Source organism: Lactuca saligna, chromosome 3 (genome assembly GCF_052625555.1).
Source record: "Lactuca saligna cultivar CGN05327 chromosome 3, ASM5262555v1, whole genome shotgun sequence".
Classification (NCBI taxonomy): domain Eukaryota; kingdom Viridiplantae; phylum Streptophyta; class Magnoliopsida; order Asterales; family Asteraceae; genus Lactuca; species Lactuca saligna.
The window spans coordinates 190,119,605-190,144,437 of NC_136419.1; the positions used below are offsets into that span (position 1 = coordinate 190,119,605).

Here is a 24,833-nt window from a genome sequence, read left to right on the forward strand (position 1 = left end):
TTTATGATTCTGTGATCTACATTGACTTTTTAGTCATGGTTACTTTCAAGACGCATCTATGATCAAGAAAGAACATTCATTCGAAAGAACTGAAGTGAAGATTATTTTTCAACATTCATTTTTTCAACCCCAGAAGCAAGGTGAAGTTGTACTTGATGTTATGTGACAGGTTACATTGAAGCCTCCTCAATCAATTTGCTGCTATTTATGAACCTACTGAAGTGATCCAGAACAATCGGTCTCTCTGTGATTATCTCTGAAGTATTTCAAAGCTGAAAGTGCTTACTTTCAAGAACCTTTACAAGAAGCTTCTACACCCAATGTGCATTCAAATTCATATCTTTGAAGTAAGTCCAACTGTTCTGGATAAATTCATTCATGTAGAAATTCATATGTTCATCTTGAATTTGTGAAGAAAATGAAGATAAGAGCTGAAAGTCCAAGATCAAAGAGAAGATTGAAAAGAAAAGAAAGCTATAAACCAATGCAGAGATTGTTAGGTTATAAATTGTGGTTTATACTTTTCTTTTTATAAGTTATAAGAGTTCTCGGTCTACGACCAAAAAACACCATGTTTCGGTGTTGTTTGGACCGAAATCACATGTGATTTCAGTTAGGCTTAATATTATTTTGTTTGGGTTTTGGTTTGGGCCTTTATTATTATGTCTAGGTATATATAGCGTTATTTAAGCCTTGTAGAGAGAGAGAGAGAGAGAGAGAGAGAGGGACATTTTTGTGGTGGCCAACAAGTCAAGAACGAGATCTAGAGAGAAACAATGAACCGTGTGTAATCAAGAATCTTATGTACCAGACTATCTTAAATATAGTGTGCATTGAAGGTTAATCATCATGTTCTTATTCCATATTATATCTTGCATCATTCACTTGATTGGGATTCTGTACCATCATAGCGAATCCGACTTATACATAGTGATTTTGGGTCTTACATAATAGGGCTCAAGAGCTCAAAAAGAGGTTAAAAAAGGTCTTAACACATGTATGGGTCAAGATACACCATAAGGCTCCATTTTTATGCATAAGGGACCCTTAAAATGTCCATATCTAAGGGCTAAGGTTCTGAAACAACCTTTACTCACAAGCAGTAAAGAAAAGCGATAAAAATAAGCCATAAACGCACCCAAACTAGATCTACACAAGGTGTTGTCAAGCTAAGGACTTTATACCTCAAATGGCTCGAAATGAAGATGCTAACTCTGGATCTCTAAGCTCCACTCCAAGGAATGAGTATTCAATTCCTTTTACCACTTCAAAATACACAAGAACATGCCAAAATTCTTCACAAGAGCTAAAAAGGATTAAAAAAAAAAAAAAAAAAAAAAAAAAAAAAAAAAAAAAAAGGCTAAGGGCGAGATTAGGGTTTTGAAGATATGGAGGTTGGTCTAAAATGGCCAAGGGATGAGTTTAAGATGCTTAAATAGGGCACAAAACCAAAATATTACGGTTCGTCCGAGGCATACGTACACCATTTGTACTCCACGTATGCCCAACATATGTGGATGGGATTCGGGATCAACAAGAGGCTAGTACGCTGAGCGTACTAATAAGTATGCCCCACATACTAGCAAAGGACCACATTGAAAATAAATTAACATAAGGGACTAAAGAAGAACTTACCCAAACTCTAATGTTAAAATTGTTGTTGCGATAACGCCAAATCTAACACCACCATTGTTGTTGCTCACCACGGTATCGACTTTGGTTGTGTTCTTCTTGTGTTCGTCACTCCACCACTTGGGATATCAAACGAGCTTGAAACATCGGTCCTTCGTATGTTTCATCATACCATAATTGTCACACTTCTGGTTAGTCTTCTCTTCTTTTGGTGGTCATGATTGACGAGCCCCATTTGTTACAAAACTAGACCTAGTAGGGTTACTTGATTTCGTAGCAAATAACTCAACCACCACCCCTGTTTCTACTTCTATTTGAATCATTCCCATAATATTTTGATAAGATTCTTCCTTCCAAAATGATGCAAATGCTTCCTTTGCTAAGGGAGGCGAGTCTAATCCCAGAAAATATCCTGTTTTATCATCCTTTCCATTTGAGGCATTACGAAATTGAAACATTTTTTTTTTCTGCCCTGATTTTGGTGTAGACTTTGATATCATCAAGGCACTTCATCGGGTTTGGATAAATTCTTTCTATTTCTCCCCAAATCTCCTGTAGTGAAATCCGCATATTTTCAAGGAACATATTTTTTTTGCTTCATCTTGTTAGCCTTGACATGAAGATTGTAGGTTTGAAATTTATCTCTCCCACTGCTATCGGTGACCACCAGAGCATCCCACAATGTTTTTGTACTCGTAAACTCGGTTAAATTCCTAGCAAGTACAGGTTCAATATTCTGAATGAGCCATGAAAAAATGATTAAGCCATCTTGTTCCCATTGCTCATATTTTTCATCACTCTTATTTGGAGGATTTGAGACGAGATGTGTTAACAGGGCTTTGGATCTTCCGCCTATGGTGACTCGAATTATTCGACTCCATAGTGTGTAGTTTTGGCTGTTGAGTTTGAGATTGATTTGAAGACTATCAAATAGTTTTGGGGCTGAGAATGGAAGATATTTTTGATAAGATTTTTGAGATGCAAAATGAGAGATTTGAAGTTGAGTTTTCTTCTCCAGACAATGATTGGATTTGTTGGTTTTGAAGAAGAGGGGATTGATCAGTAAATAATAAAATGTTTGGCTCTAGAACTAAGAACACTATTATGATACAACGCTATCAAAGGCTCCAGAAGAATTATTTTTATTTAATTGAATAAATAATTACACAGAAAAAGAGCCATTTGTAGGCTATTACAGGAAAAACATAAAACAATAAATGAGGTATATAATTCCTTAATTTTTTAAGATAAGGTTAGCACACCATTGAGTGATCCCTTAATTTCCTCGACCATATATTGAGTGATCCCTTAATTTCCCTTAATGGTTAGTGGTTAAATTCACCAAGTTAGTCAATCCGTCTATACCTGGGTTTGAACCCTAGACTACCTGTCTAAGAGGCTTCCACCTCTACCAAATGGACTAGTCCCACATTGCAACCTTTTTTTTCTCCAATAAAAACTACAATTCATGCAGAAAAGTTATAGTATTCTACCCTAAAAATTAGAGCTACAAAAAATTCATTTTTTCTTCACACTCTTCCACAGAATCATTATGACGATTCCATTACAACCTTAGAAGTAATTCATGGTGATTTTTTATCATCAAGTTCATCTTGTACAATCAATGATCAAGATTTCTTCAAGATTTATTTATTCATTATCAACTCGTTCGATTTGAACCCTCGTGATCACAACTTGGGAGTAGGATTATATTATATTAAGTGTTTTGAATTTTTGAACGATATAGATTTGTAAATATTTATTTGGATTATGTTTTTCATTCGTATTATTTATTTTTCAATATTTTGTTTTATATCGTTCTTTTAAATCAAGTATAAGACGGTTATTTTTGTGAATTTCCTGACTATGTCGAATAACCCATAGTGTGTGTAAGATAGTTAATGCAATTACACAAGAGTCATACCAAATTTGAGTTAATTAAGTGAAATAATTATTTCCATGTGCTTGTTAAAAAAAGGAAAATCGAAATAAACAAATATAAAACCTCCTTTTCTTATCAGTGTATTTTTGTTTCGCATGAAGGACAATGCTCATTCCACACTAAAACTTATTTTTTACACTAAATTGCGCTATTACAACACTAAACCTAACACTAAATATAGATTTGGTGAATACTATAACATTAAGAGCATCTATAATGATGAGTTCAATTATAGAGTTAAATGAGGTGGTAAGTTCATGTGTCATTCAATAGATGAAACTCAACCATTATGAGATGTCATTTTAAAATTCAATGGATTTGAAGTTCAATGATCATTCAATTTTTCAATGGGAAAAGAGAAAGTTGTAATTCTTAAATATTTACTATAAATTACATTTTGTAACATTGTATTGAACTATATAGAGTTCAATGCATTGTAGAGAAAAAAAAATAGTAGAGTTGTATGGATTGTAAAATGATGATGTGTCAATCCATTAAACTCTATTAAGATCATCTCCAATGCATTGAACTCATATGAGTTCAATGGATTGACACATATACATTCCATTTACTATACAACTTTATCTATTAAACTTTACACTCCATTGAACTCTATACAATTTAATGGATTGTCACATCATTTATCATTTTCCTTTTATTTATTGTTATTTTAAAAAAAAATAATTAGCATGAAATTAAAAATTAAAAACTACAATTAAAATTAACAATAATTTAAAATAAAAAATAAAAAATAATATATATATATATATATATATATATATATATATATATATATATATATATGTGTGTGTGTTTGTGTGTGTGTGTGTGAGGAGAGAGAATATAGAGTTCAATGGGGATTGAACTCCCCATTCCATTGAATCATAATCATTTTCCTACAATATGGATTTTGAGTTTAATGAGATTAAACTCCCCATTAAACCCATTGAAAATTGCCTAATTCAATACATTATGGATGTCCTAAGTAGAGTGTTATACAATATTCAATAACAATAAATATTGCGATGATGTTTCCTAGTATAATTAGTCAATCAAATGTGAGTTTATTCATTTTTACTTTATTTTTTGCGTAATTATAATATTTATCTAGTAATGTTATGATTGTTATTAGATATATTAGTTTAAAATATAATATGTATAATTATATAATTCTAATATTTGTTGGTTATAAATAATTAAAATAAATCGTTAAGCTATTGTAATAAAAAGATATGCTTCAAATATTTAAAAACTTAACAAATACAAGGATTATTTCTGTAAAATTATAAAAAACAGATATAATTATAATTAAAAGAACAATTGTTTATGTTATATATACTTTAATGGGTTGGAGATGATTTATTGTTTACACTGCCTTCACAATATATGTCAAGGTTTAGTGTAAATGATTATCTTAAGAGTCTGTCTGAGATAACATGATATGATGATTGCCATCATCGGTTGGCTTATAAGAATGAAGCTAGTTTTCATGTAATTTTTTATATTAGATGAACATACGTACTTTTTAGATAAATATATTTTTGTGACAAAATATTATCGATCTGTATATTTTATAATAATTTTCTAGCAACATGTGTTTTGTTCTATGAGCGTTTCAAGCAATCCTTTTAATTTTGAAATAATAACCGAATCGGACTTTTATTTTTCCAACCCATAATTACTTTCGCCTTTATAGCATAATTTTATATTCAAAGACAATTTTCAATCGAAAAATAATTAGCTTGTGGAAAATAATTTTAGTTTTTTAAGAATGTTGCACATTTATAACAATTTTGGGACAAACTATTTATTTAAACAGTTCTGAAATATATACTTTTAGGAAGTAGGTATATATGTTCATGCATAAAGTGTCTTCCACAACGGCATATATATATACAATGCAACGTCCCTCGTAATTACCATCAACATTAATATAACCCACCTGCACCTCTTGCAAGATTGTACGTAGCTTCCGAATAACAAAAAGACAAGATGGGCGTTTTGAGTTACGACAGGAAAGCTGAGCTCACAGAGTTCGACGAAACCAAAACCGGCGTGAAAGGACTTGTAGATGCCGGAGTTACGGAGGTCCCTCGGATATTCCGTCTACCTTCACCTGAAAACCTAAACTCTGACGAAGAGCTTACTCTTCCAACCATCGACCTCAAAGGAATCCATGAAGATCCTATTCGGAGAAAGCAGGCGATGGAAGAAGTGAAGGATGCGTTGGGGAGTTGGGGGTTCTTTCAGATGGTGAATCATGGTATTCCGGTTGACGTGTTGGAGGAGATGAAACAAGGAGTTTTACGTTTTTTTGATCAGGATAGTGAGGTGAGGAAGCAGTGGTACACAAGGGATCGATCTGCGAATAGGGTGGTGTATAACAGCAACTTTGACTTGTATTCTGCTCCGGTGACTAACTGGCGAGACTCTTTCTTGTGCACCATGTATCCTAATCCTCCTCAACCAGAAGAGTTGCCACCACCTTGCAGGTTTTCATAGTTCTAATTCTATTTGTGTTATAAATAACAAGTAACACGTCATTGATCACATGCAATATGAATAAATATATCTGAGTAACTACGTACTATGATAGAGTAGTATAACTATCGGATATTTTGTTTAATTGGGATGGATATCCTCGCAGAGATATTTTGTTGGAGTACTCGAGGCAAGTAATGAAACTCGGATGCTCTATATTGGAGTTGATGTCTGAGTCTTTGGGGCTCGCCTCCAATCACTTTTTCGATATGGGATGTGCGGAAGAGATTCAAGTTACCGGCCATTACTATCCTCCTTGCCCACAACCTGAGTTAACAATGGGCACCACTGAACACAGCGATGCGGGTTTCATTACGATTCTTCAACAAGATCTTATTGGTGGCCTCAAGGTCTTTTATCAGAACCAATGGACCCATGTTACTCCTATACAGGGAGCTCTTGTAGTCAACGCTGGAGATCTATTACAGGCATCTCTCTCTCTCTCTCTCTCTCTCTCTCTCTCTCTCTCTCTCTCTCTCTCTCTCTCTCTCTCTCTCTCTCTCTCTCTCTCTCTCTCTCTCTCTCTCTCTCTCTCTCTCTCACATAGATACACAAGCTTCTTTGATATTATTTGCACGACCTTAAAACTCAAAGTATAGTGGACTAATACAAAGCAATCAAAATGGAATTTGTTTACAGCTAGTAACAAACGACAAGTTTGTGAGTGCACGCCACAAAGTGATGGCAAACAAGGTTGGTCCTCGAATATCGGTGGCATCATTTTTTTTGGCAAACCTGAAGACAATGAGGGTGTTGGAACCTATCAAGGAGTTGCTTTCGGAAGATGAGCCAGCCAAGTATAGAAGTACGACAGCAAAGGATTTTATGGATTATTTCTATTCAAAAGGACTCGATAAGACTCCTGCTCTTTTGCATTTCAAGAAGTAGCTCAATATTTACGTATTGTTTCGGAATAACGTCTCCTTGATGAAACTCTCAATCTCAAATTTGTGTCAGGCTTATGTAATAGATATTAAAACTTGTTTGTTGTAGTTATTGTAAGAATTTGGCAGATATGCTGAGTTTTTACATGCTATATATTTCACTACGTTTTCTATAAATTTAAAGTTAAATTTGAACACTATTTAAAGAAGTATTTACGTGCTTTTTTGAGCATATTATATATATATATATATATATATATATATATATATATATATATATATATATATATATATATATATACCGGTAATAATTTTTTTTGATAGAAAGGTAAAAAGTTTTTTTTTCTACATATTTTTTTTACGAACAAAATAAATGAATCACTAGATGATTCATTTGTAAGATTATTCACGAGAAAAAATTTCCAAAAAAACATTTTTATGATTCATTTTTAAGTAAATTAAGAAAAAATTCATTTTTATGACAATTTTAGTGAATAACAACAAAATCATTTTATAAATAAATCATTGAGATGTTTTTTTGAAATTTTTTTATTGTGAATCATCTTACAAATGAATCATCTAATGATTCATTTTGTTTATTTGCGAAAAAAATATGTAGAAAAAAAACTTCTTACTTTCCTATCAAAAATTTCCTTCTTATTTGATCTTGACTCTCTCTCTCTCTCTCTCTCTCTCTCTCTCTCTCTATATATATATATATATATATATATATATATATATATATATATATATATATATATATATATAAGTGAATATGTGGTTGTTATGTATGTAAGTTTAGGTATGAAACCTTTCAAATGACGTAGTTTTAAACAAAACAAATACAGTTTTATATTCTCTTAATTTTGTTTTAATAAAATACTATTGAATTGAGTTAAATTACGGAATGAAAAATATCAATTGTATACCTTTTTATTACAAAACATCATTTAAGTTTATAGGGAAAGTAAAACTCAATATTTTTTAATGAATATAACTCAAATGTTTTGTTTTTTTATTGAAAAATTATATCAAATTATTTGTGAAAGGCTTGATGAGTTATTGAATGTTCTTCTTTTCACTTTTATTCTATTAGTTTTCATTTATATATACAAAACCGGTCCAAGACAATTTAAGGTTGGGGCAAACAAAAAAAATTGGGCCCTTTTGTAAAAAAAAAAATTGGGCCGGTCCAAGACAATTTATGGAAAGTTTTATTAATTCGATAAAAAAATATTACAATTGTTGGTATGGAAACAAAAAATCTTCGAGATATACCCCGTAAACCAAACAACCTAACAACTATTCATACAAACCACAACAAAATAAAATAACTAGAACATGCTAATAAATATACATAACAAAGAAATATAACAAAATTTAAAACATTTTTTTTCAACGGTTTCATCATTTTTTTATACATCAGCATAATTTTATTTTAAAACCCTTATACATAGATACTCTTTGAGTTTCATTAGATTATTCAATTTTTTTGTTTTTTTCTTCATTTTTCAGTGCCAAACATATATTTTCTAGAAAACATGTTTTGTAAATCTAAGTAATAAGAGGCCAACAACAACCAAATATCAAACAAATTAAAGAAAAAAGCAAAGCTAAGACTAAGAGAGTAGATACTGTTGGCTATTTGTAAATAAACACTACAAGAAAATCATGATTTTGCTATGGAAGAAATCTGTTGCGAAAAACTGAAAATCCGTTGCAAAAGACGAATAACGACATAATTTGCGACGACTGATTTTCATCCCAAAAAACCCCATAGCGAAGGTTTACTTGGGAAACAATCATTTCGTTGCAAATGTGACAATGGAATGAAATCTATAGAGATGAATCCCTAGCAAATTTCATGGTGATGAATCCCTAGAAAATGTCGTGGTGGTGATTCCCTAAATTCTGTGGTGGTGAATCACTAGCAAATTTCGTGGTGATGAATCCCTAGCAAATTCTGTGGTGGTGATTCTCTATCAAATTTTGTGGTGATGAATCTCTAGCAATTTTTGTAGTGGTGATTTGCTAGCAAATTCTGTGGTGATGAATTTCTAGCAAATTCTGTAGTTGTGCATCCCTACAAAATTTGGTGGTGATGAATCCCTAGCAACTTCTGTGGTGACGACTCCCAAGCAAATTTTGTGGTTATGAATCCCTAACAATTTTTCTGGTGTATATTATATAACAGATTCCATAGCAAAGATTCCATAAGGACAGATTGATAACCGATTTACACTACTAAAAAAACACGTCTTTTCCGAGGCACAATTTCCTCGGAAATTCCTAGGAAACCGGTGTTTCTGAGGAAATACCGAGGAAAAGTTGTGCGTAGCTAAAACCAAAGTTGTCAAGATCGAGATCCTACCTAGGATCGTTTTTGGGTTTGCAAGATCGGAATCGTAAGATCGGGATCGAGATCCTAAGATCCCACAAAATAGAATATAGTTTTAATTTATAATATTTAATCATGAAAGATATTTCAAATATTTAATTTTTCGCTCAAAAGTTATAAATACTTCAAAATACTAGTTATAAGTCACAATAAAAAATGATAAATGGTAGATTAGTAAAGGGTAAAAGACATAAAGTGGTAAAAAAAATTCATTTGCAAAACAAAAAAATAAAAAAATCAAAGGATGGTAGGATCGGATCGGATCTCGATCCTACCTACGATCTTACGATCCTACTTGCAATCATACCCCAAATACGATCATTTTACGATCCGGATCGTTTTTCATACCTAGGATCGTAGGATCGTACGATCCTACGATCAGGATCGCGATTTTGACAACCATGGCTAAAACCCTCCTAGGAAAGTTTTTGTGAGGTATTTCCGAGGAAATTTTCAAGGAATTTCCAAGGAGATATTTTTGGTTGGAAGTCTCGAGGCATTTTTGAGGCTATTTTTTCCCGAGAAGTTTCCAAGGGAATATATTTCCGAGGAATTTCTTAGGAAACGTTTTTCCGAGGAATTTCCTAGGAAATATATTTCCGAGGAATTTCTTAGGAAATATTTTTTCGAGGAATTTCCTAGGATATATTTCCGAGAAATTTTCTAGGACCATTCACTTTTGACAGTTTTTGTGACACTTTTGTTTCCAATAAATTTCCTAGAACCATAAATTGTTGACACTTTTGGTGTCAGAATGTTCCTAGGAATTTCCTAGGAAATATGCAGCTACAAAAATAAAAATAAAAAAAAAATTGAAATTTTAATGCCCAAAATGCAGAAATATTTTAATACAAATTACCAACACAAAAACAATAAATCTAAATCTAAAAATTATACATTACAACACAAGTTTTAACAATCTTCTGAACTATGAACTACAAAACATAATAAAAATGTACAAATATTTACGAAAATAATCTAAGGAGCAATCGGTGAATTAGTTGGATTGTCGTGAGGGTTATTCCTATTGCATCTCATGATTTAGAGGATTTGTCCTTCCATTTGTGCTTATCTTTCGACCATTTTGGCATGTTTTTCAGTATTTCTTGATGAACTATATTTGTACATTACAATTGCTACATACAACCGAATTCATGATAAATAATCATATTCTATTAAAATCATCTCCCATTTTTGCTTGTATTCTCTCTTCTTTCCTGTCCATAATAGATCCAAAATTATCAAAAAGTTTTTTGTTCATAAAAAAGACCAAAAGTTATCAAAAAGTTTCAAATCATTTTTTGATATTTGGAATTAAACATCATTATCATTACATCATAATGAGATCCTATTTAAAACCTATTTCAAAAGTTGCATCTTAAAGATGAAGCTATATAATGAACATGGTCCATCAAACATATGACATTAAAGGTGAACCTAATATATGTGTTAATCAACAATACCTTATGTGAGCAAATAAGCAAACTTTTGCAAGAAAAGAAAAAGACAAAATACACATACATAAGGCAAGTTGCATAGATGTTCTTCTCACCATTCAACTATAAAACAATGCTTTCAAGTAGTACAAGTGCAAACAAGAAGGCAAGATGACTTTTAATGGCCTAGTTGTGGAACTTATAGGATTTCTTTATAGAATCCTCAGATAATTTATACTATAAGTAACTAGATCAACTCTAATTATCTATTAGAACAAACTTCAATGATTTGAATTCAAAAATATTAAAAAGCTAATCAAAATTTTACCTTAAGTCTCAAAACATAGAATGTTGGAACTTTGAACTTGGATTTTTCTGGTTCTGAACATATGCTTCAACAATCACTCATTTGATTTATCAATTATACATAAATAGTAAAGACTAAGTAAGGACCGAGAAATCAAAAAGACGAAAAAGGATTAGAAAAAATCCATTTTCTTACCCACCTCCTACCATCTTAATCACCACTAAAGAATTAACATAAACCACCACAAACCGGAGCCACTTACCTTCTTGCAGAAACCCTTGTCATCACCGAAAATCACAACAAAGAACCATCACTACCTTCAGCTTTAAAAACACCTAGAACCACCAAAAAACCACATCTCGCCACCCTAATATCGCCATACCATAATCCGAAACCACCACCGAGAACCACCAAACACCACCCCCTTAAGACCGCAACCACCTGTTCATCATCTTTCTAAACACCCATGTAAACCTTCACCGAGAACCACCTTCGCCACCATCCATTTCAGCCTCTGTCCTTGGTTGTTTTCTGCCATTCTCGAACCACCATAAAAACGCAACACTGAACACTAGATGTTACAGCCGGAAACAACCATCTTTATACCACCAACAACCACCACCGCTTCCATCTCCAATCATCGACCCACCTCCACCACCGATAATCTCATTGCCACCTTCGAGTACCCTTATAATCATCAGAAATAACCACGTAAACCACCTTCAAGTTAGAAGAAAAGAAGAAGAAGAAGAAAAGAGGAGGCGGTTGTTTGGATCGATGTTTGCTGCAGTGAAAATGCAAGGAAAGAAAAAGAAAAATTAGGGCAAACGATATTTAATGGGCTAACACAAACAATTGGGCTAAGCTAAGGTTTTAATTGGTCTATGAGTGGAAAAATAATAAATAAATAATATTCAATTTTCTTGAAAATGCGTAGGAATTTCCGAGGGATTTCCTAGGAACATAATTCTTTTTTTCATCTTCCAGGTTTCAAAGGCCACGGTTGTACAAAATACATAATATAAAAAAAAAAAAACAACGTTTTAACTCCAAAAAAACAAAAAATGAGTTTTGATCCTTGGAAATACCTACGTAGTTCCAAGGGATTAGTGATAAATTTTATATTGCGTAGGAAATCCCTCGGTATTTCCTATACATTTCCTAGGAACATAATTCGTTTTTTTATTTTTTGATGTTCAAATGATGTTTTTTTCATTCTATATTTTCTTCGAGTTTATACATCAATTACTTTTATTTGATCATGTTATACACAATATATACATACATACATACATCTACGCCATAAGAACCCATTACTTAAAACATTTGTGTACCATTGTAAATGTATATGTATGTGTACATATATGTGGTTGTGTATGTGTATAATATGTATAAATTTGTAAGATAAAAGTATTTAATGTAAAAACAAAGCTATACAAAATATGGAACGCAAAAACAACGTTTAAAACCTGAAAAACCAAAAAACGAGTTTTGGTCCTATGAAATCCCTAGGAAATACCTACGTATTTCTAAGGGATTAGTGACAAATTTTGTATTGCATAGGAAATCCCTCGGTATTTCCTACGCATTTCTAAGTGATTTCCTAGGGACATAATCCTTTTTTCATTTTTTTATGATCAAACATCGTTTTTTTCGTTTTATATTTTGTTCATCTTCATTATACACGAATTACTTTTATTTCAACAAGTTATACACGATATATACATATATATATATATATATATATATATATATACATTCGTGTACACCATCACAACCCATTACTTAAAACATTCATTTGTCATTATAAATCTATATGTATGTGTATGTGTATAATATGTATAACCTGGTAAGATAAGAATATTTAATGTATAACAAATTTGTAAAAAATATGAAACGAAAATAAAAACGTTTGAACCTTGAAAAAATAAAAAAACGGGTTTTGGTTATAGGAAATCCCTTGGAATTACCTACCTATTTCTAATGGATTAGTGACAAATTTTGCATTGTGAAGGAAATCCCTCGGTATTCCCTACATATTTCCAAGAGATTTTCTAGGAACATCATATGTTTTCCATTTTTTTAATGTTCAAATGACAATTTTTGGTTCTATATTTTCTTCGACTTCATTATGCATGAATTACTTTTATTTCACCAAGTTGTATCTGGTATATACATACATACATGTGTGTACACTGTAATAACCCATTACTCAAAAAAAACTAAACGGTACCATATCATTAAACTATAATAGTAATACTCTATATTGTATTAACTATAATCTTGTTAATAATAACAATAATAATAATAGTAATAGTAATAATGATATGAATGTTCATGATAAGAACTAATAATAACATGATGATAAGAATTAATTTTTTTGTGTTTCCTAGGAAAAGCGTAGGAAACTTTCGAGAAACTTCCTAGGAACCACTTAAGCAAAACACTTCCAACATAACGGTGAAGCTCTTTGGCATGCTAAACAAATGATATGATTTGTTTAATATTTAAATGTTAGTAAAAAAATCTACCGAGAAACTACCTAGGAATGTTAAAAATATATTATTTCATAGGAAAAGCATAGGAACTTCTGAGTGAATTCCTAGGAACATTAAATATATATTTATTTCCTAGGAAAAGTGTAGAAACTTCCGAGAGACTTCCTAGGACAATTGCTAAATGTTTGACATGTTCGGTGGGAGACCATCATTCGAAAATTTCCTAGGAAATCCCTCGGAAGTTCCGAGAAACTTCCTAGGAACTACTTAAGCGAATCACTTTTAATGTAAATTTGAATCTCTTTGGCATACTTGAAAAAAATGTTATGATTTGTTTATAATAATAACTTGGTAATAAAAAAAACTACCGAGGAACTACCTAGGAACTTTAAATATATATTTATTTCCTAGGAAACGCGTAGGAACTTCCGAGAGACTTCCAAGGACGAAGAATTGCTCGGTATTTCCTACATGTTACCGAGGAACTTCTAAGGAAATGCCAAAAAGACATTTTCCTCGGAAATTCCTCGGTAATGTGTAGGAAGTAGCGATAAATTTTTGGTCCTAGGAAATTTTTGTAGGAAACTCCACCTTTTTCTAGTAGTGTTATAAATTAAATCCAAATTATATTGTAGTAATATATGAAAAACAAAAATAACAAAAAAAAATCAAATAACATTATATCATAAAATAATATAATAATTACTTATTATATGGAAAATGGAAAGTAGCGACTCTAAAATAAATAGTTTGCAATAAACATATCAATACTTTATGACCTACTAGTGTTATTGTTATGTAATAACATTAATAAGATTCATTGTCGTTTTAAGTTGTTTTTCAAGTTGCTCGACTCTTGTGTTACGTTATTCTTCTTGGGCCTTCATTATTTCTTCAAGCTCTTCGTTTTGCTCTTTTTGTTTGGTAACAAGCTCCCTCATTTCTTCCATTTTGTCATTTTTTCCGGAATGTAAGATATACATCCATTTTACCATTAATATTAGGAACCGCATTTGCAAAAGAGCCTAATCCATAAAGTCTTCTTTTTTTGTCATGACCACCAACAACAACATAAACTAGTTTATCCTCCTCAAATTCAACACCTTCAACTTCCAACTCTTCTCGTTTTCCTATATACACCGCATACAAAATAAAAATATTTTAAGTTAAAAGATATCAAAGTTGTGAATGATATTAAGTACTAGCTACAATATAAAAGTTTAATTGCACTGAAATGAATATTACATGAATTTGTCTATCTTTTTCATTTGTAAATGTGACTCTATCGTGATTCTTCGTGTGTGTATACATGAACAATTCACTATGGGGTGGATCACGTTCTAATTTCTTTTTCCACATAAATACCATAAAATGTAAAATATACACATAAACATAAACATTGATGTACCATTAAAAAAATTACCAAATCAGAAGCTATCTTGAAATGATTTGCGGATCCAACGTTATGGCTAGGCTGTGTTATTCCATCATCCATATCATTACGCCAGTTTTTCTTATTCTACTAAGATTTCAGATTGTATTCATCGATATTCCATGTTTCTTGCCAGCCAGACTTCTTGTGAAATATGAGCTAGTTTAAAGGCATGTGGGTTTCTTTGTCGGCTCTGCATGTTGTAGAGATATTGGCCCATAACTTTCTGTCCCTTTACTTGCCTAAGCTTGCCTCACCGACAAGTCTATTGCTTCACCCCCAACAACATTTTTCTACACATTAATAATATAAACATATCTATAAATGTAAATGCTTAACAAACAACAATTTATCACATATAGTTAGCTACCTGGAACTCCTCCCAATATAATTTATGCATTTCTTTTCCCTAAGTGAACCCTTGTGGACCTACACTTTGAAAAGAGGACCGAGTAATAATGTGTGCACAAGGGCCTGGTGACATGAGCCTGCAAATAATCATGTGATTGTTTTAGTTTTGAATTAATATGTACGTGTACACCAAAAGTTTATACATAGAAAATTATGTAGGATATGATTGGTAACTCACGTTTTTTGCCAAACATTAACAGTTAAAACGTCCTTCTGGTCCACAATCATCAGAGGAATTGTTTCACCTTCTACATTTTCCACAAATAGATCCATTCACGGTTGGTTATCTTGGTGATGGGGTAGATTATGGGGTAGGTGTTGGGATAAATGTATATGTTGAGGATGTGGTAGTTCCTGTAAGTAAGGAGGATGTGGTAATTAATGTAGTTGTTGAGGATGGTAGTGTCGATAAAGGTGTTGAAGTTGTGGTTGTAGATATAGGTGTTGATGATGTGGTAGTCGATGTCGATGTTGAGGATGGCTTCGATGATGTATGTGCTGAAGTTTTGGTTGTAGATGTTGGATTAATGTCTAAGTCCATAACTATAATTGGTAAGACTTGACCCGACCCGGCATGGTCCATTTGGGTTGCATACCATCATGCACTTGGATAGACTATAATGAGAGAAATAAGACACTTATGGTTATTAATATATTATAAGTTCTAGTATATTAATAATAAGAATAATAAGATTATTTAATTAGTATTGATCAAGAATTAATCTAGGATTAATTAAGTGATCAAAAGAAGACTAATTAAATATATGGGTTGATTGTGTAAATCATCCATACTTATATAGTGGGCTAATGCTCCATGGATAATCAAGTTGGGCTAAAACCCATAGGATGGTCCATGGATGCTCCATGGTGTATTTGAACCCATGGATCCAAGGAAATGGAAAGCCATGACAATTAAGGATTTACCCTAATTGTAACACTATATAAAGATACTATTCTTGACAAAATCGGCCACTAGTATTATTCTAGAGAGGGCTAGCCGATTTCATGAAGTGTAGAACGCTCTCAAGTTATTCTAAGTGTTTTGATGATTGTGATTCCATTTGAGGCTTCCACACTATTGGGGCTAGTCACTCAAGCTTCATGAAGACTTTCTACATCAAAGAGGTATGGAGTCTATCTTGTTACACTCATTGTTTTGTATGCTAGATTAGGATAATACCTTGGATATTCTTATTGCATGTATAATAGAGAAAACATAGATCCAATGTATTTAGGGTTGCATGTACACTTTGGAGTGTTAGAATGCTCAAAACCCAATAGTAGATGTAGGTGTTGAAGATGGTATCGATGGTCCGTTGCCGAAGTGCTAGATGTATTTGTTGAGGATGGTGTGGATGTTGTAAGTGATGTTGAGAAACTTATAGTGATCGTTGGTGTTAATGATTTAGTTTTAGGGGTTTTGGTTCTAGGTGTTATATGTGCATTGGATGTGGTTGATGATTTTGAGAATTCGACTTATTCATCTAGTAATTGCCTGCTTATGAATTTTGCAATTGAAGTCCTGTTTTGGTTCAAAACCTGAGATGCAATGAATTTAGTTGACTTCACACCTGATGCTCCTTTTTGTTTCAAGTTTGACATCTTTCTTGCTTAAAAATATAGAAAAAAACTATAGTCAATACCGATTTATTAAAGATGATAAACAATTGATGAGTAGAGAACAATCATACAATAAAAATAAATTATATCTGAAGGCATTACTACACATTCATACTATTGAATATAGCTTTTGACTAATATTACCTACTTCATTAACATGTAATTAAAGTGTGGGAATCATAGATTATGAAAGCAAAACCAATGTGGTTGTAATTTAAGATGATAATAAATATGAAGATGATCAGAGAACAAGAAACGATGATCATGACAATATTAAATTAAATAAAAATAAAACTTAGATGAGTGACAACCTATATCGTCAAAGTCGGTACACAAACATAATGAAGAAATTTAGATTTCGATTAATTAGTAGACAGAGATGATTACAGAAAATGTAAACCCTATTTCTAATAAGTTAACTTACCCTAATATGCATCCTTAACGTTTGTAGGTTAGAGGGAAAGGAATTGGGAAATTTTTTGAAGCTCCACTAATGAAAAATTCAAACGGTACAAATTAGCGCTAAATATCTAGTAATTAAAATTTTTTAAAGTAGTTCCAGCGAGATAGAAAGGGTATATAACATCAAGAAAGAACAAAGGGTAACGAGGTTTTCATACCATAATTTTAATTTAAAATTATTAACAAGAATTAAACAATAATAAAATATACATCTTTATGTTGCTTTGTTTGAAACAAAATTTACATATAAAAGGCATATGGATCATAGGTCATGTGTTAGTTGCTTATAGTGTCATGGTAATACCCATGGATGACATATGGGTCAGGGTTATGTGTTAGTTGTTAATAGTTTCATGGTAATACCCACGGATGACATATCGGTCATTGGTCATGTGTTAGCTTCTTATAGTGTCATGGTAATACCCATGGATGACATATGGGTCATGAGTCATGTGTTAGTTTTTTATAGTGTCATGGTAATATCCATGGATGACATATGGGTCATGGGTTATGTGGTATGGTAACACCCATGGATGATATATGGGTCATTTTTCATGTGGTAGTTTCTTATAGTGTCATTGTAACACCCATCAATGAAATATGGGTCATAGATCATTTGTCAGTTGCTTATAGTGTCATGGTAACACCCATGGATAACATATGGGCCATGGGTTTCTTATAGTGTCATGGTAACATCCATATATGACATATGGCTCATGGGTATCATGGTAACACCCACAAAAGACATATGGGTCATGGGCCATGTGGTAGTTGCTTATAGTGTCATGGTAATACCCATGGATGACATATGGGTCATAGTCAATGTGGTAGTTGCTTATAATGTCATGGTAATACCCATGAATGACATATGGGTCATGGGTCAATGTGGTAGTTGGTTATAATGTCATGGTAATACCAATGGATGACATATAGGTCATGGGTCATGTGGTTGTGTAACACCCATGGATAATATATGGGTCATGGGTCATATGGTAGTTGCTTATAGTGTCATCGTAACACCCATGGATGACATATGGATCATGGATCATGTGTTAGTTTCTTATAGTGTCATGGTAACACCCATGGAGGACATATAGGTCATGGGTGTGACGGTAACACCCATCAATGACGTACGGGTAATAGGTTGCTTGTAGTGTCACGGTAACACCCATTGATGACATATGGGTCATGGGTTACGTGGTAGTTGCTTATAGTATCATGGTGATACCCATGGATGACCTAAAGGTCATGGGTCATTGTGGTAGTTGCCTATAGTGTCATGGTAATACCCATGAATGCCATATAGGTCATGGGTCAAGGTGATAATTAGTTATAGTGTCGTGATAATACCCATGGATGACATATGGGTCATGTTTCATGTGGTATGGTAAAAGCTATGCATGACATATGGGTCATGGGTCATGCGGTAGTTTCTGATAGTGTCATTTTAAAACCCATGGAACGACATTCCATAACATGATCCATTGTAGATTAACAACGAAAATACATTCCATAGCACCCTTTCCTAGCAAAATCGCATTTTTCTTGTACTAAAACTCTAAGTAGTTGAAAATGCCAAACACAACATAAATTTCTGAAGTTCAGAATGACAAAGAAATCAAAATTAAAAATATTATCATTAAGAAATTGATAGTTTTCAATCCATCTGTAGTGAAGAAAGCAACTCCAAGCAGTTGAAAAAAAAAGACAGATAAGAAATCGTCTCTAAAAATGGAGAAGACTGTGAGATACAATTCACAATTAGAAGGTAGAGATTCACAATCATATTTAGAAGGTTAATACTCAGATATTATATTCTACAAGTAATAATATTATTAAGTTAAAAAAAGACAAATATTCATAAAAAAAAATAATTGCACAAAATAATCATAAATTTCATGAATATTAGAAAGTCGAACTTTTATATATATATATATATATATATATATATATATATATATATTAACAATTAGAAGGTCAGATACTCTCATACTCTGATTCAAAACTGATTCTACTCTCGATTTCATCTTAATTTCAAGAAAAGAAAATGTAAATAAAAAATAAGAAGGGAAAGAATTGACATTCATTACTGGTGCTACTTTAGTAAAAGAAATTGGAAATCGAAAAGAAGAAGGGCAAGAATCTATTTCATTTTTTTGGAATCGTTAAAAAAGAGAAGCAATGAGACTCAATTCACTAATTGGCGATTCTCGATCGGTGGTTTTTGTGGATAAACTCTTAAAATCATAAATAGAAAAAAAATCAAATGAAGAAGAAATCAATTCACATTAAGCACTTGAAATCATAAATAAAAAGTTAGAAAGCAAAGAAATCGCACCCCAATCTCGCTTGCTCCATATTTTCCATAGAAAATGATTGTTGAGTCCTGAGAAACGGCGTTTGGATTTTCCCTAGAAAATGATTGTTAAGTAATTACATCTTGGAGGTATTAAGCCAACCGCATGCCAATCTCGCTTTCTCCAGATTTCTTGTTGGATCGATGCTATAATAAGAGTATTGAGCTTTAAAAACAAGTCCAACATAATTAAAACTAATGGGTTAATACCATATAACCACTATAACAAGTAAAAATGGGGGCCCGGGGTAGTCTCCCAGCTTGCCCACGCCCATGGGCCGACCCTGATATGTGTGTGTATATATATATATATATATATATATATATATATATATATGAGTAGGATCAAATGAGAACACCAACAATGTTGAGAACGCAATAACAGATCTGAGCTCTTCTAATATTACGATCTAAAGCTAATATAATTTATAAAATTCATGAGATGAAATTATAAATTTCTAAAAGTCATGGGATGAGATTGTAAACTTTTTATAGTCTAAAGGGTAATATGGTCATTACATGTTAACCTATATTTTGTCAAGTTGCTAGAATCTCTCTCTTCCCCTCTCACTCTCTAAATACAAATTTCAAACCTTTAAACACTAGTTGAGCCATCACCACCATACACTTCCAAAACCATCATCACAACCTTCATCTTTTATCCTTTGCTGCATCTACAAAACCTGCAACTTGTTATCAAGATCGATCTCCTACTGCTCGTTCTATATTCATAAATTTTATTTTAAAATTCTAGATTTGCAAATAGATTTTAATCAGAAAGGATTGTTCTTTATTTTTCTTAAATGTGCTCCTGTGAAGGTCTCGATGAATGGAGAAGATCAAGAGGCTCAAGTTCAATCGATTTTCACTGCCGAAGTGAGCACCATTTTTATGTTATCATCGCTGTCTCATCTCCTCCTTGATGCTCTTTTTCATCACAACCTACTTATGTCACCTCATTCTTCTTCTTTTTTCATATGTTGCCGCCGCTGCTTCTCGTTCTTCTTAATTTGTGTGACAACCCGAATCTTTTTCCGTTAATGTTAGCCCGATTCCGTTAATAAAATTTGAATTTTATTTAATTCCGTCAAATTCTTATGATTTGTAAAATCATTTAAGTTATATAATTGAATTTTCTTTTATGAGTCGAAACCAAAATCACGCGAAAAACCAAGTTTCCTTCAAAAATCAACGAAAATCTGGCCTAACTGGTGTTCACAGCCGTGAACCCACTCACGATCGTAAATTGATCAGCGAAAATCTGGCCTAACTATGCTTTTACTATTTTTAATGTTTTCAGGGGGGAATACAAGCCAAACACAAATGATTTTTGTGAACTTATACAAAAGAATTTCAACAGGTTTAAAACTTATGCAATTGATACAACCAAAAGATTTCCATGTTTTGTAAAATATTTAGATATTTATTCACTTTTGTAACATGACGAGCATAAGGCACGTTTTCAACATACAGGCATAATTGCATAGTTTTCAGATCAATACACGAACCAAATACACAACATACATGCAAACTATAATAGGTATAGTTTGGGATTTTAATACACAATTTTACAAATTCATAGCTTATACATTAACAAACATATAAACTATGAAAAATTTAGTTTACGATATACATTACTACTTTTAAATTTCAAGGGTACAACATTAGATAATTATTTAAGTATAATTATTGTTACACTACAAGTATACACACGAATTCAAATATAAGAGAACAATACAGAACCACACGTAAACTAGTTAATATAGGATTGTGAGACATCTCTTCAATTGTACCTTTTGGGGTACGTAATAAATCCTATCATTTAGTATAATCAGAGTCTCCTGGAGGGAGAGTGTGAGATTTGTGAATAAATCTATTCGGGACTAACAATCCCACACATGAACTGCTAGCTATAGTTAGGCAGACATGTTTGGGGTGACAAATGTCATATATCCGACACTTGAAGAACGTCGTAAAGGTCACTAAATCATATCAAGCACGGTTATACGACTCAAAATAGTATAAAGTAACCGTTGTTTACGATATTTCGTTCTTCATTTGTTTTATTTAAATAGAACTACTATTTATTATACCGGGGGATTACAAAGATACAACACATGGTATTATCTTAAACAAACATAATATACTATACATACCGGTGGTTGCCAGGGTTTTCAAACAGAATACACTAACGAACATATATGTTAGAAAATATTGGATTTTCTTGGGAAACACACATACATTTACAGATTCATCTGACAGGTTTTCATTACTAAAAATATTTTATGAACTCACCAGCTTTATGCTGATACTCTTTCAAAATCGTTTGTATTCTTAGGAAATCAATAGACAGGTATTCTCGCATACTTTTGAGAAGACGGAGCATATAGTGTCACGTCTTTATTTTGTTGCTTTTGATGTAAATAATATGAATCAAACATATGTAAATACCTTTTTATATATATTCAATGTAATGGTTGTCTTTACTTGATTACTATGATGCAATTGTTGTGATACTACGTATGACGTCCTCCACCCCCGAACGTTTCCACCGCTTCGGTTTGGGGATGTGACAATTTGTATTGCACGATGCTATGAATCTTAGTTTGTTGTTTGGATCATGGTATGCTTTTTCTTCTGATTTATGAATTGTTTTGTTGTAGTTTGACTAATACATGTAACTCAATTAAGCAAGAAAAAGGAGAAGGCTTCTACGATTTTTAGTGAGCCTTGATTGGAATTTGAGAAAAGAAAAAGAAGTGGGATACAGTGGGAAGGGAATACACTACACAATCGTTCAAAAAAAAAACCCCATTGTTTTCGAGGTGTGTTATTATTTTCTTGATGTTTGAGTTTTTTTACTTACTTTTGCCTCATTCTCCTTTAGGCATCTATAACATTCATTCTGCTTTGTTTTTATTATTTCACCACAAATGCTTGATTTTAACATTAATATTGAAATTGCGAAAGATTTTGACTTGGCTTCAAGTATATATTGTGGTAGTTTGGAGCCTATTTAACGAATCTTTGATGGACTATTGTATTCATTTTTGATCGTTGTAATATGATTTTAACCTTCCGTATTTTTTACTTTTATAAAATTTTATTCATTAATGATAATCTATTTTTCTGTTTATTACATTTTAATTTAATAATGCAATTTAGAAAACAAATTGGTTAATGAGTTAAGCACTTTGTGGACAAATAATACAAAAACATTCTTTGATTTCTTGTAGATTGACCGAGTTAACACGGATGTGCTAAATGATTATAACGATGAAGGATGAATACACATGGTCAACAACTTGGAAGGAACCGAAATTTATTTATACAAAGACAATATAAATTTTCATTTGTGATAACAATTGTATTTATATATGATTGTAAATGTGTTTTGTTTATTTAGTTTATGCAAAGTTGATGTTTTATCTCGAATTTGTGTTCTATTCATTTAAGATTACAAATATATTGTTTTTTTATTTTTATAATGTTCTTTATTCAATTGTTATTATATTATTTGTATTCATAAAAATCTATAATATTTTATATTTATTAATGAAAATGTGCATTCAGATATGAATAAATGGTCTCAAAGTGATTTTAGTCATTGAGTACAATTATGTTAATATAAATATACAAAGTTAAATTATAATGTAGTCATTTACGATTGATAGCTTAGTTTTTTATTCATTTACGATTGACGTATAATTTACATGAAATCGAAGAAAAAAATGATTTATTAAGAATTTTTTTTTTCAGTTTTAAAATGAATTTTGACAAAAATATTTTTTATATTGCATTAATAAGAAAAATAAAAAAATAGAATATTTCTTTTTTTATTGTTAACTAATCCTAAATTTAAGTTTATTTGATAAAATTTTATTTTACTATAATTTAATTAAAATATACAATTACTATTAATATACCCTTATATATTAATTGGTCTAGAACTATCATTGCATTCTCAACCTTTTACGTGTTTTCATATATATATATATATATATATATATATATATATATATATGTATATATATATATATATGTATATATATATATATATATATATCTTCAAATATTTCTTACATCTATTGTTTTCTACAATGCACTAGTAAAAATTTAGATATTAAATGATTTCCATAATTACATGAATATTAAATGATATCCATAATAATAATTTTTTTTGGAAACTAATTAAATTTCTTATTAATATCAGAAATAATATCCATAATAATAATTTTAACACACATATTGGCGTATTTTAACACACATTATAATATCCATAATAATAATTTCTTATAGCTATTTCACTTACTAAATTCATATTGGCATATTTTAACACACATTAAGACATATGAACCAAACCCATATATATATATATATATATATATATATATATATATATATATATATATATATATATATATATATATATATATGTATATATATATATATATGTATATATATATATATGTATATATATATATAGACACACACACAGTTCGGTTCCGATGAAGACTCAAAAAAATAACGAGGTCTGCGACGACAATTCTCCACCGCCCATTTCAACAAGGACACAAACGTTAAACCCGATACTTGGTCGTTGTACGTTCGAATGCGACCCACGTCTATGGTAACTAATACGAACTCAATGATTTAATCACATGCGACGAACGTTAATGGAACGTCACTTGGGGAGGGGGGGGGGTTGCATACGCAAGGGGATTTTTTTTTCCTCGTTTCTTTTACCTATTTAACCTCAAAACAATTATGTCATATAATTTCATAAGATATTGACAATAAATAAAATCAAATCTCCACTTTTTATTTTTTCAATCATACGACAAAGATTTGTCCTCGTAGTGCTCACTTATTTTTGAATCCTCACTTGATCCAATATATATATATACTAGTAGC

The 24,833-nt window shown here is 31.6% G+C and overlaps 1 protein-coding gene and 1 long non-coding RNA gene across 2 annotated transcripts; one reads left to right on the forward strand and one right to left on the reverse strand.

The window, feature by feature from the left end:
* Nucleotides 1–5,478: 5,478 nt before the first annotated feature.
* Nucleotides 5,479–7,199, forward strand: LOC145037652 (1-aminocyclopropane-1-carboxylate oxidase homolog 1-like). The gene is made up of 3 exons (XM_078986348.1): nt 5,479–6,066; nt 6,222–6,543; nt 6,755–7,199. The coding sequence occupies exons 1-3, from the start codon at nt 5,567–5,569 to the stop codon at nt 7,001–7,003; spliced, it is 1,071 nt and encodes a 356-aa protein (XP_078842474.1). The 5' UTR covers nt 5,479–5,566; the 3' UTR covers nt 7,004–7,199.
* Nucleotides 7,200–10,198: 2,999 nt separating this feature from the next.
* LOC145037654 (uncharacterized) lies at nt 10,199–11,990 on the reverse strand. The gene is made up of 2 exons (XR_013678929.1): nt 11,162–11,990; nt 10,199–10,614 (listed from the first exon to the last, which is right to left on the reverse strand). It is a non-coding gene; the product is annotated as an uncharacterized LOC145037654 (long non-coding RNA).
* Between the last annotated feature and the right edge of the window lie 12,843 nt (nt 11,991–24,833).

Excerpts from the sequence above, each read along its gene's own strand:
- LOC145037652 (XM_078986348.1), top strand. The coding sequence starts at position 5,567 with ATGGGCGTTTTGAGTTACGACAGGAAAGCTGAGCTCACAGAGTTCGAC. Across the intron at positions 6,067-6,221 it reads GAGTTGCCACCACCTTGCAG|AGATATTTTGTTGGAGTACT; the intron begins GTTTTCATAGTT and ends ATATCCTCGCAG. Across the intron at positions 6,544-6,754 it reads ACGCTGGAGATCTATTACAG|CTAGTAACAAACGACAAGTT; the intron begins GCATCTCTCTCT and ends ATTTGTTTACAG.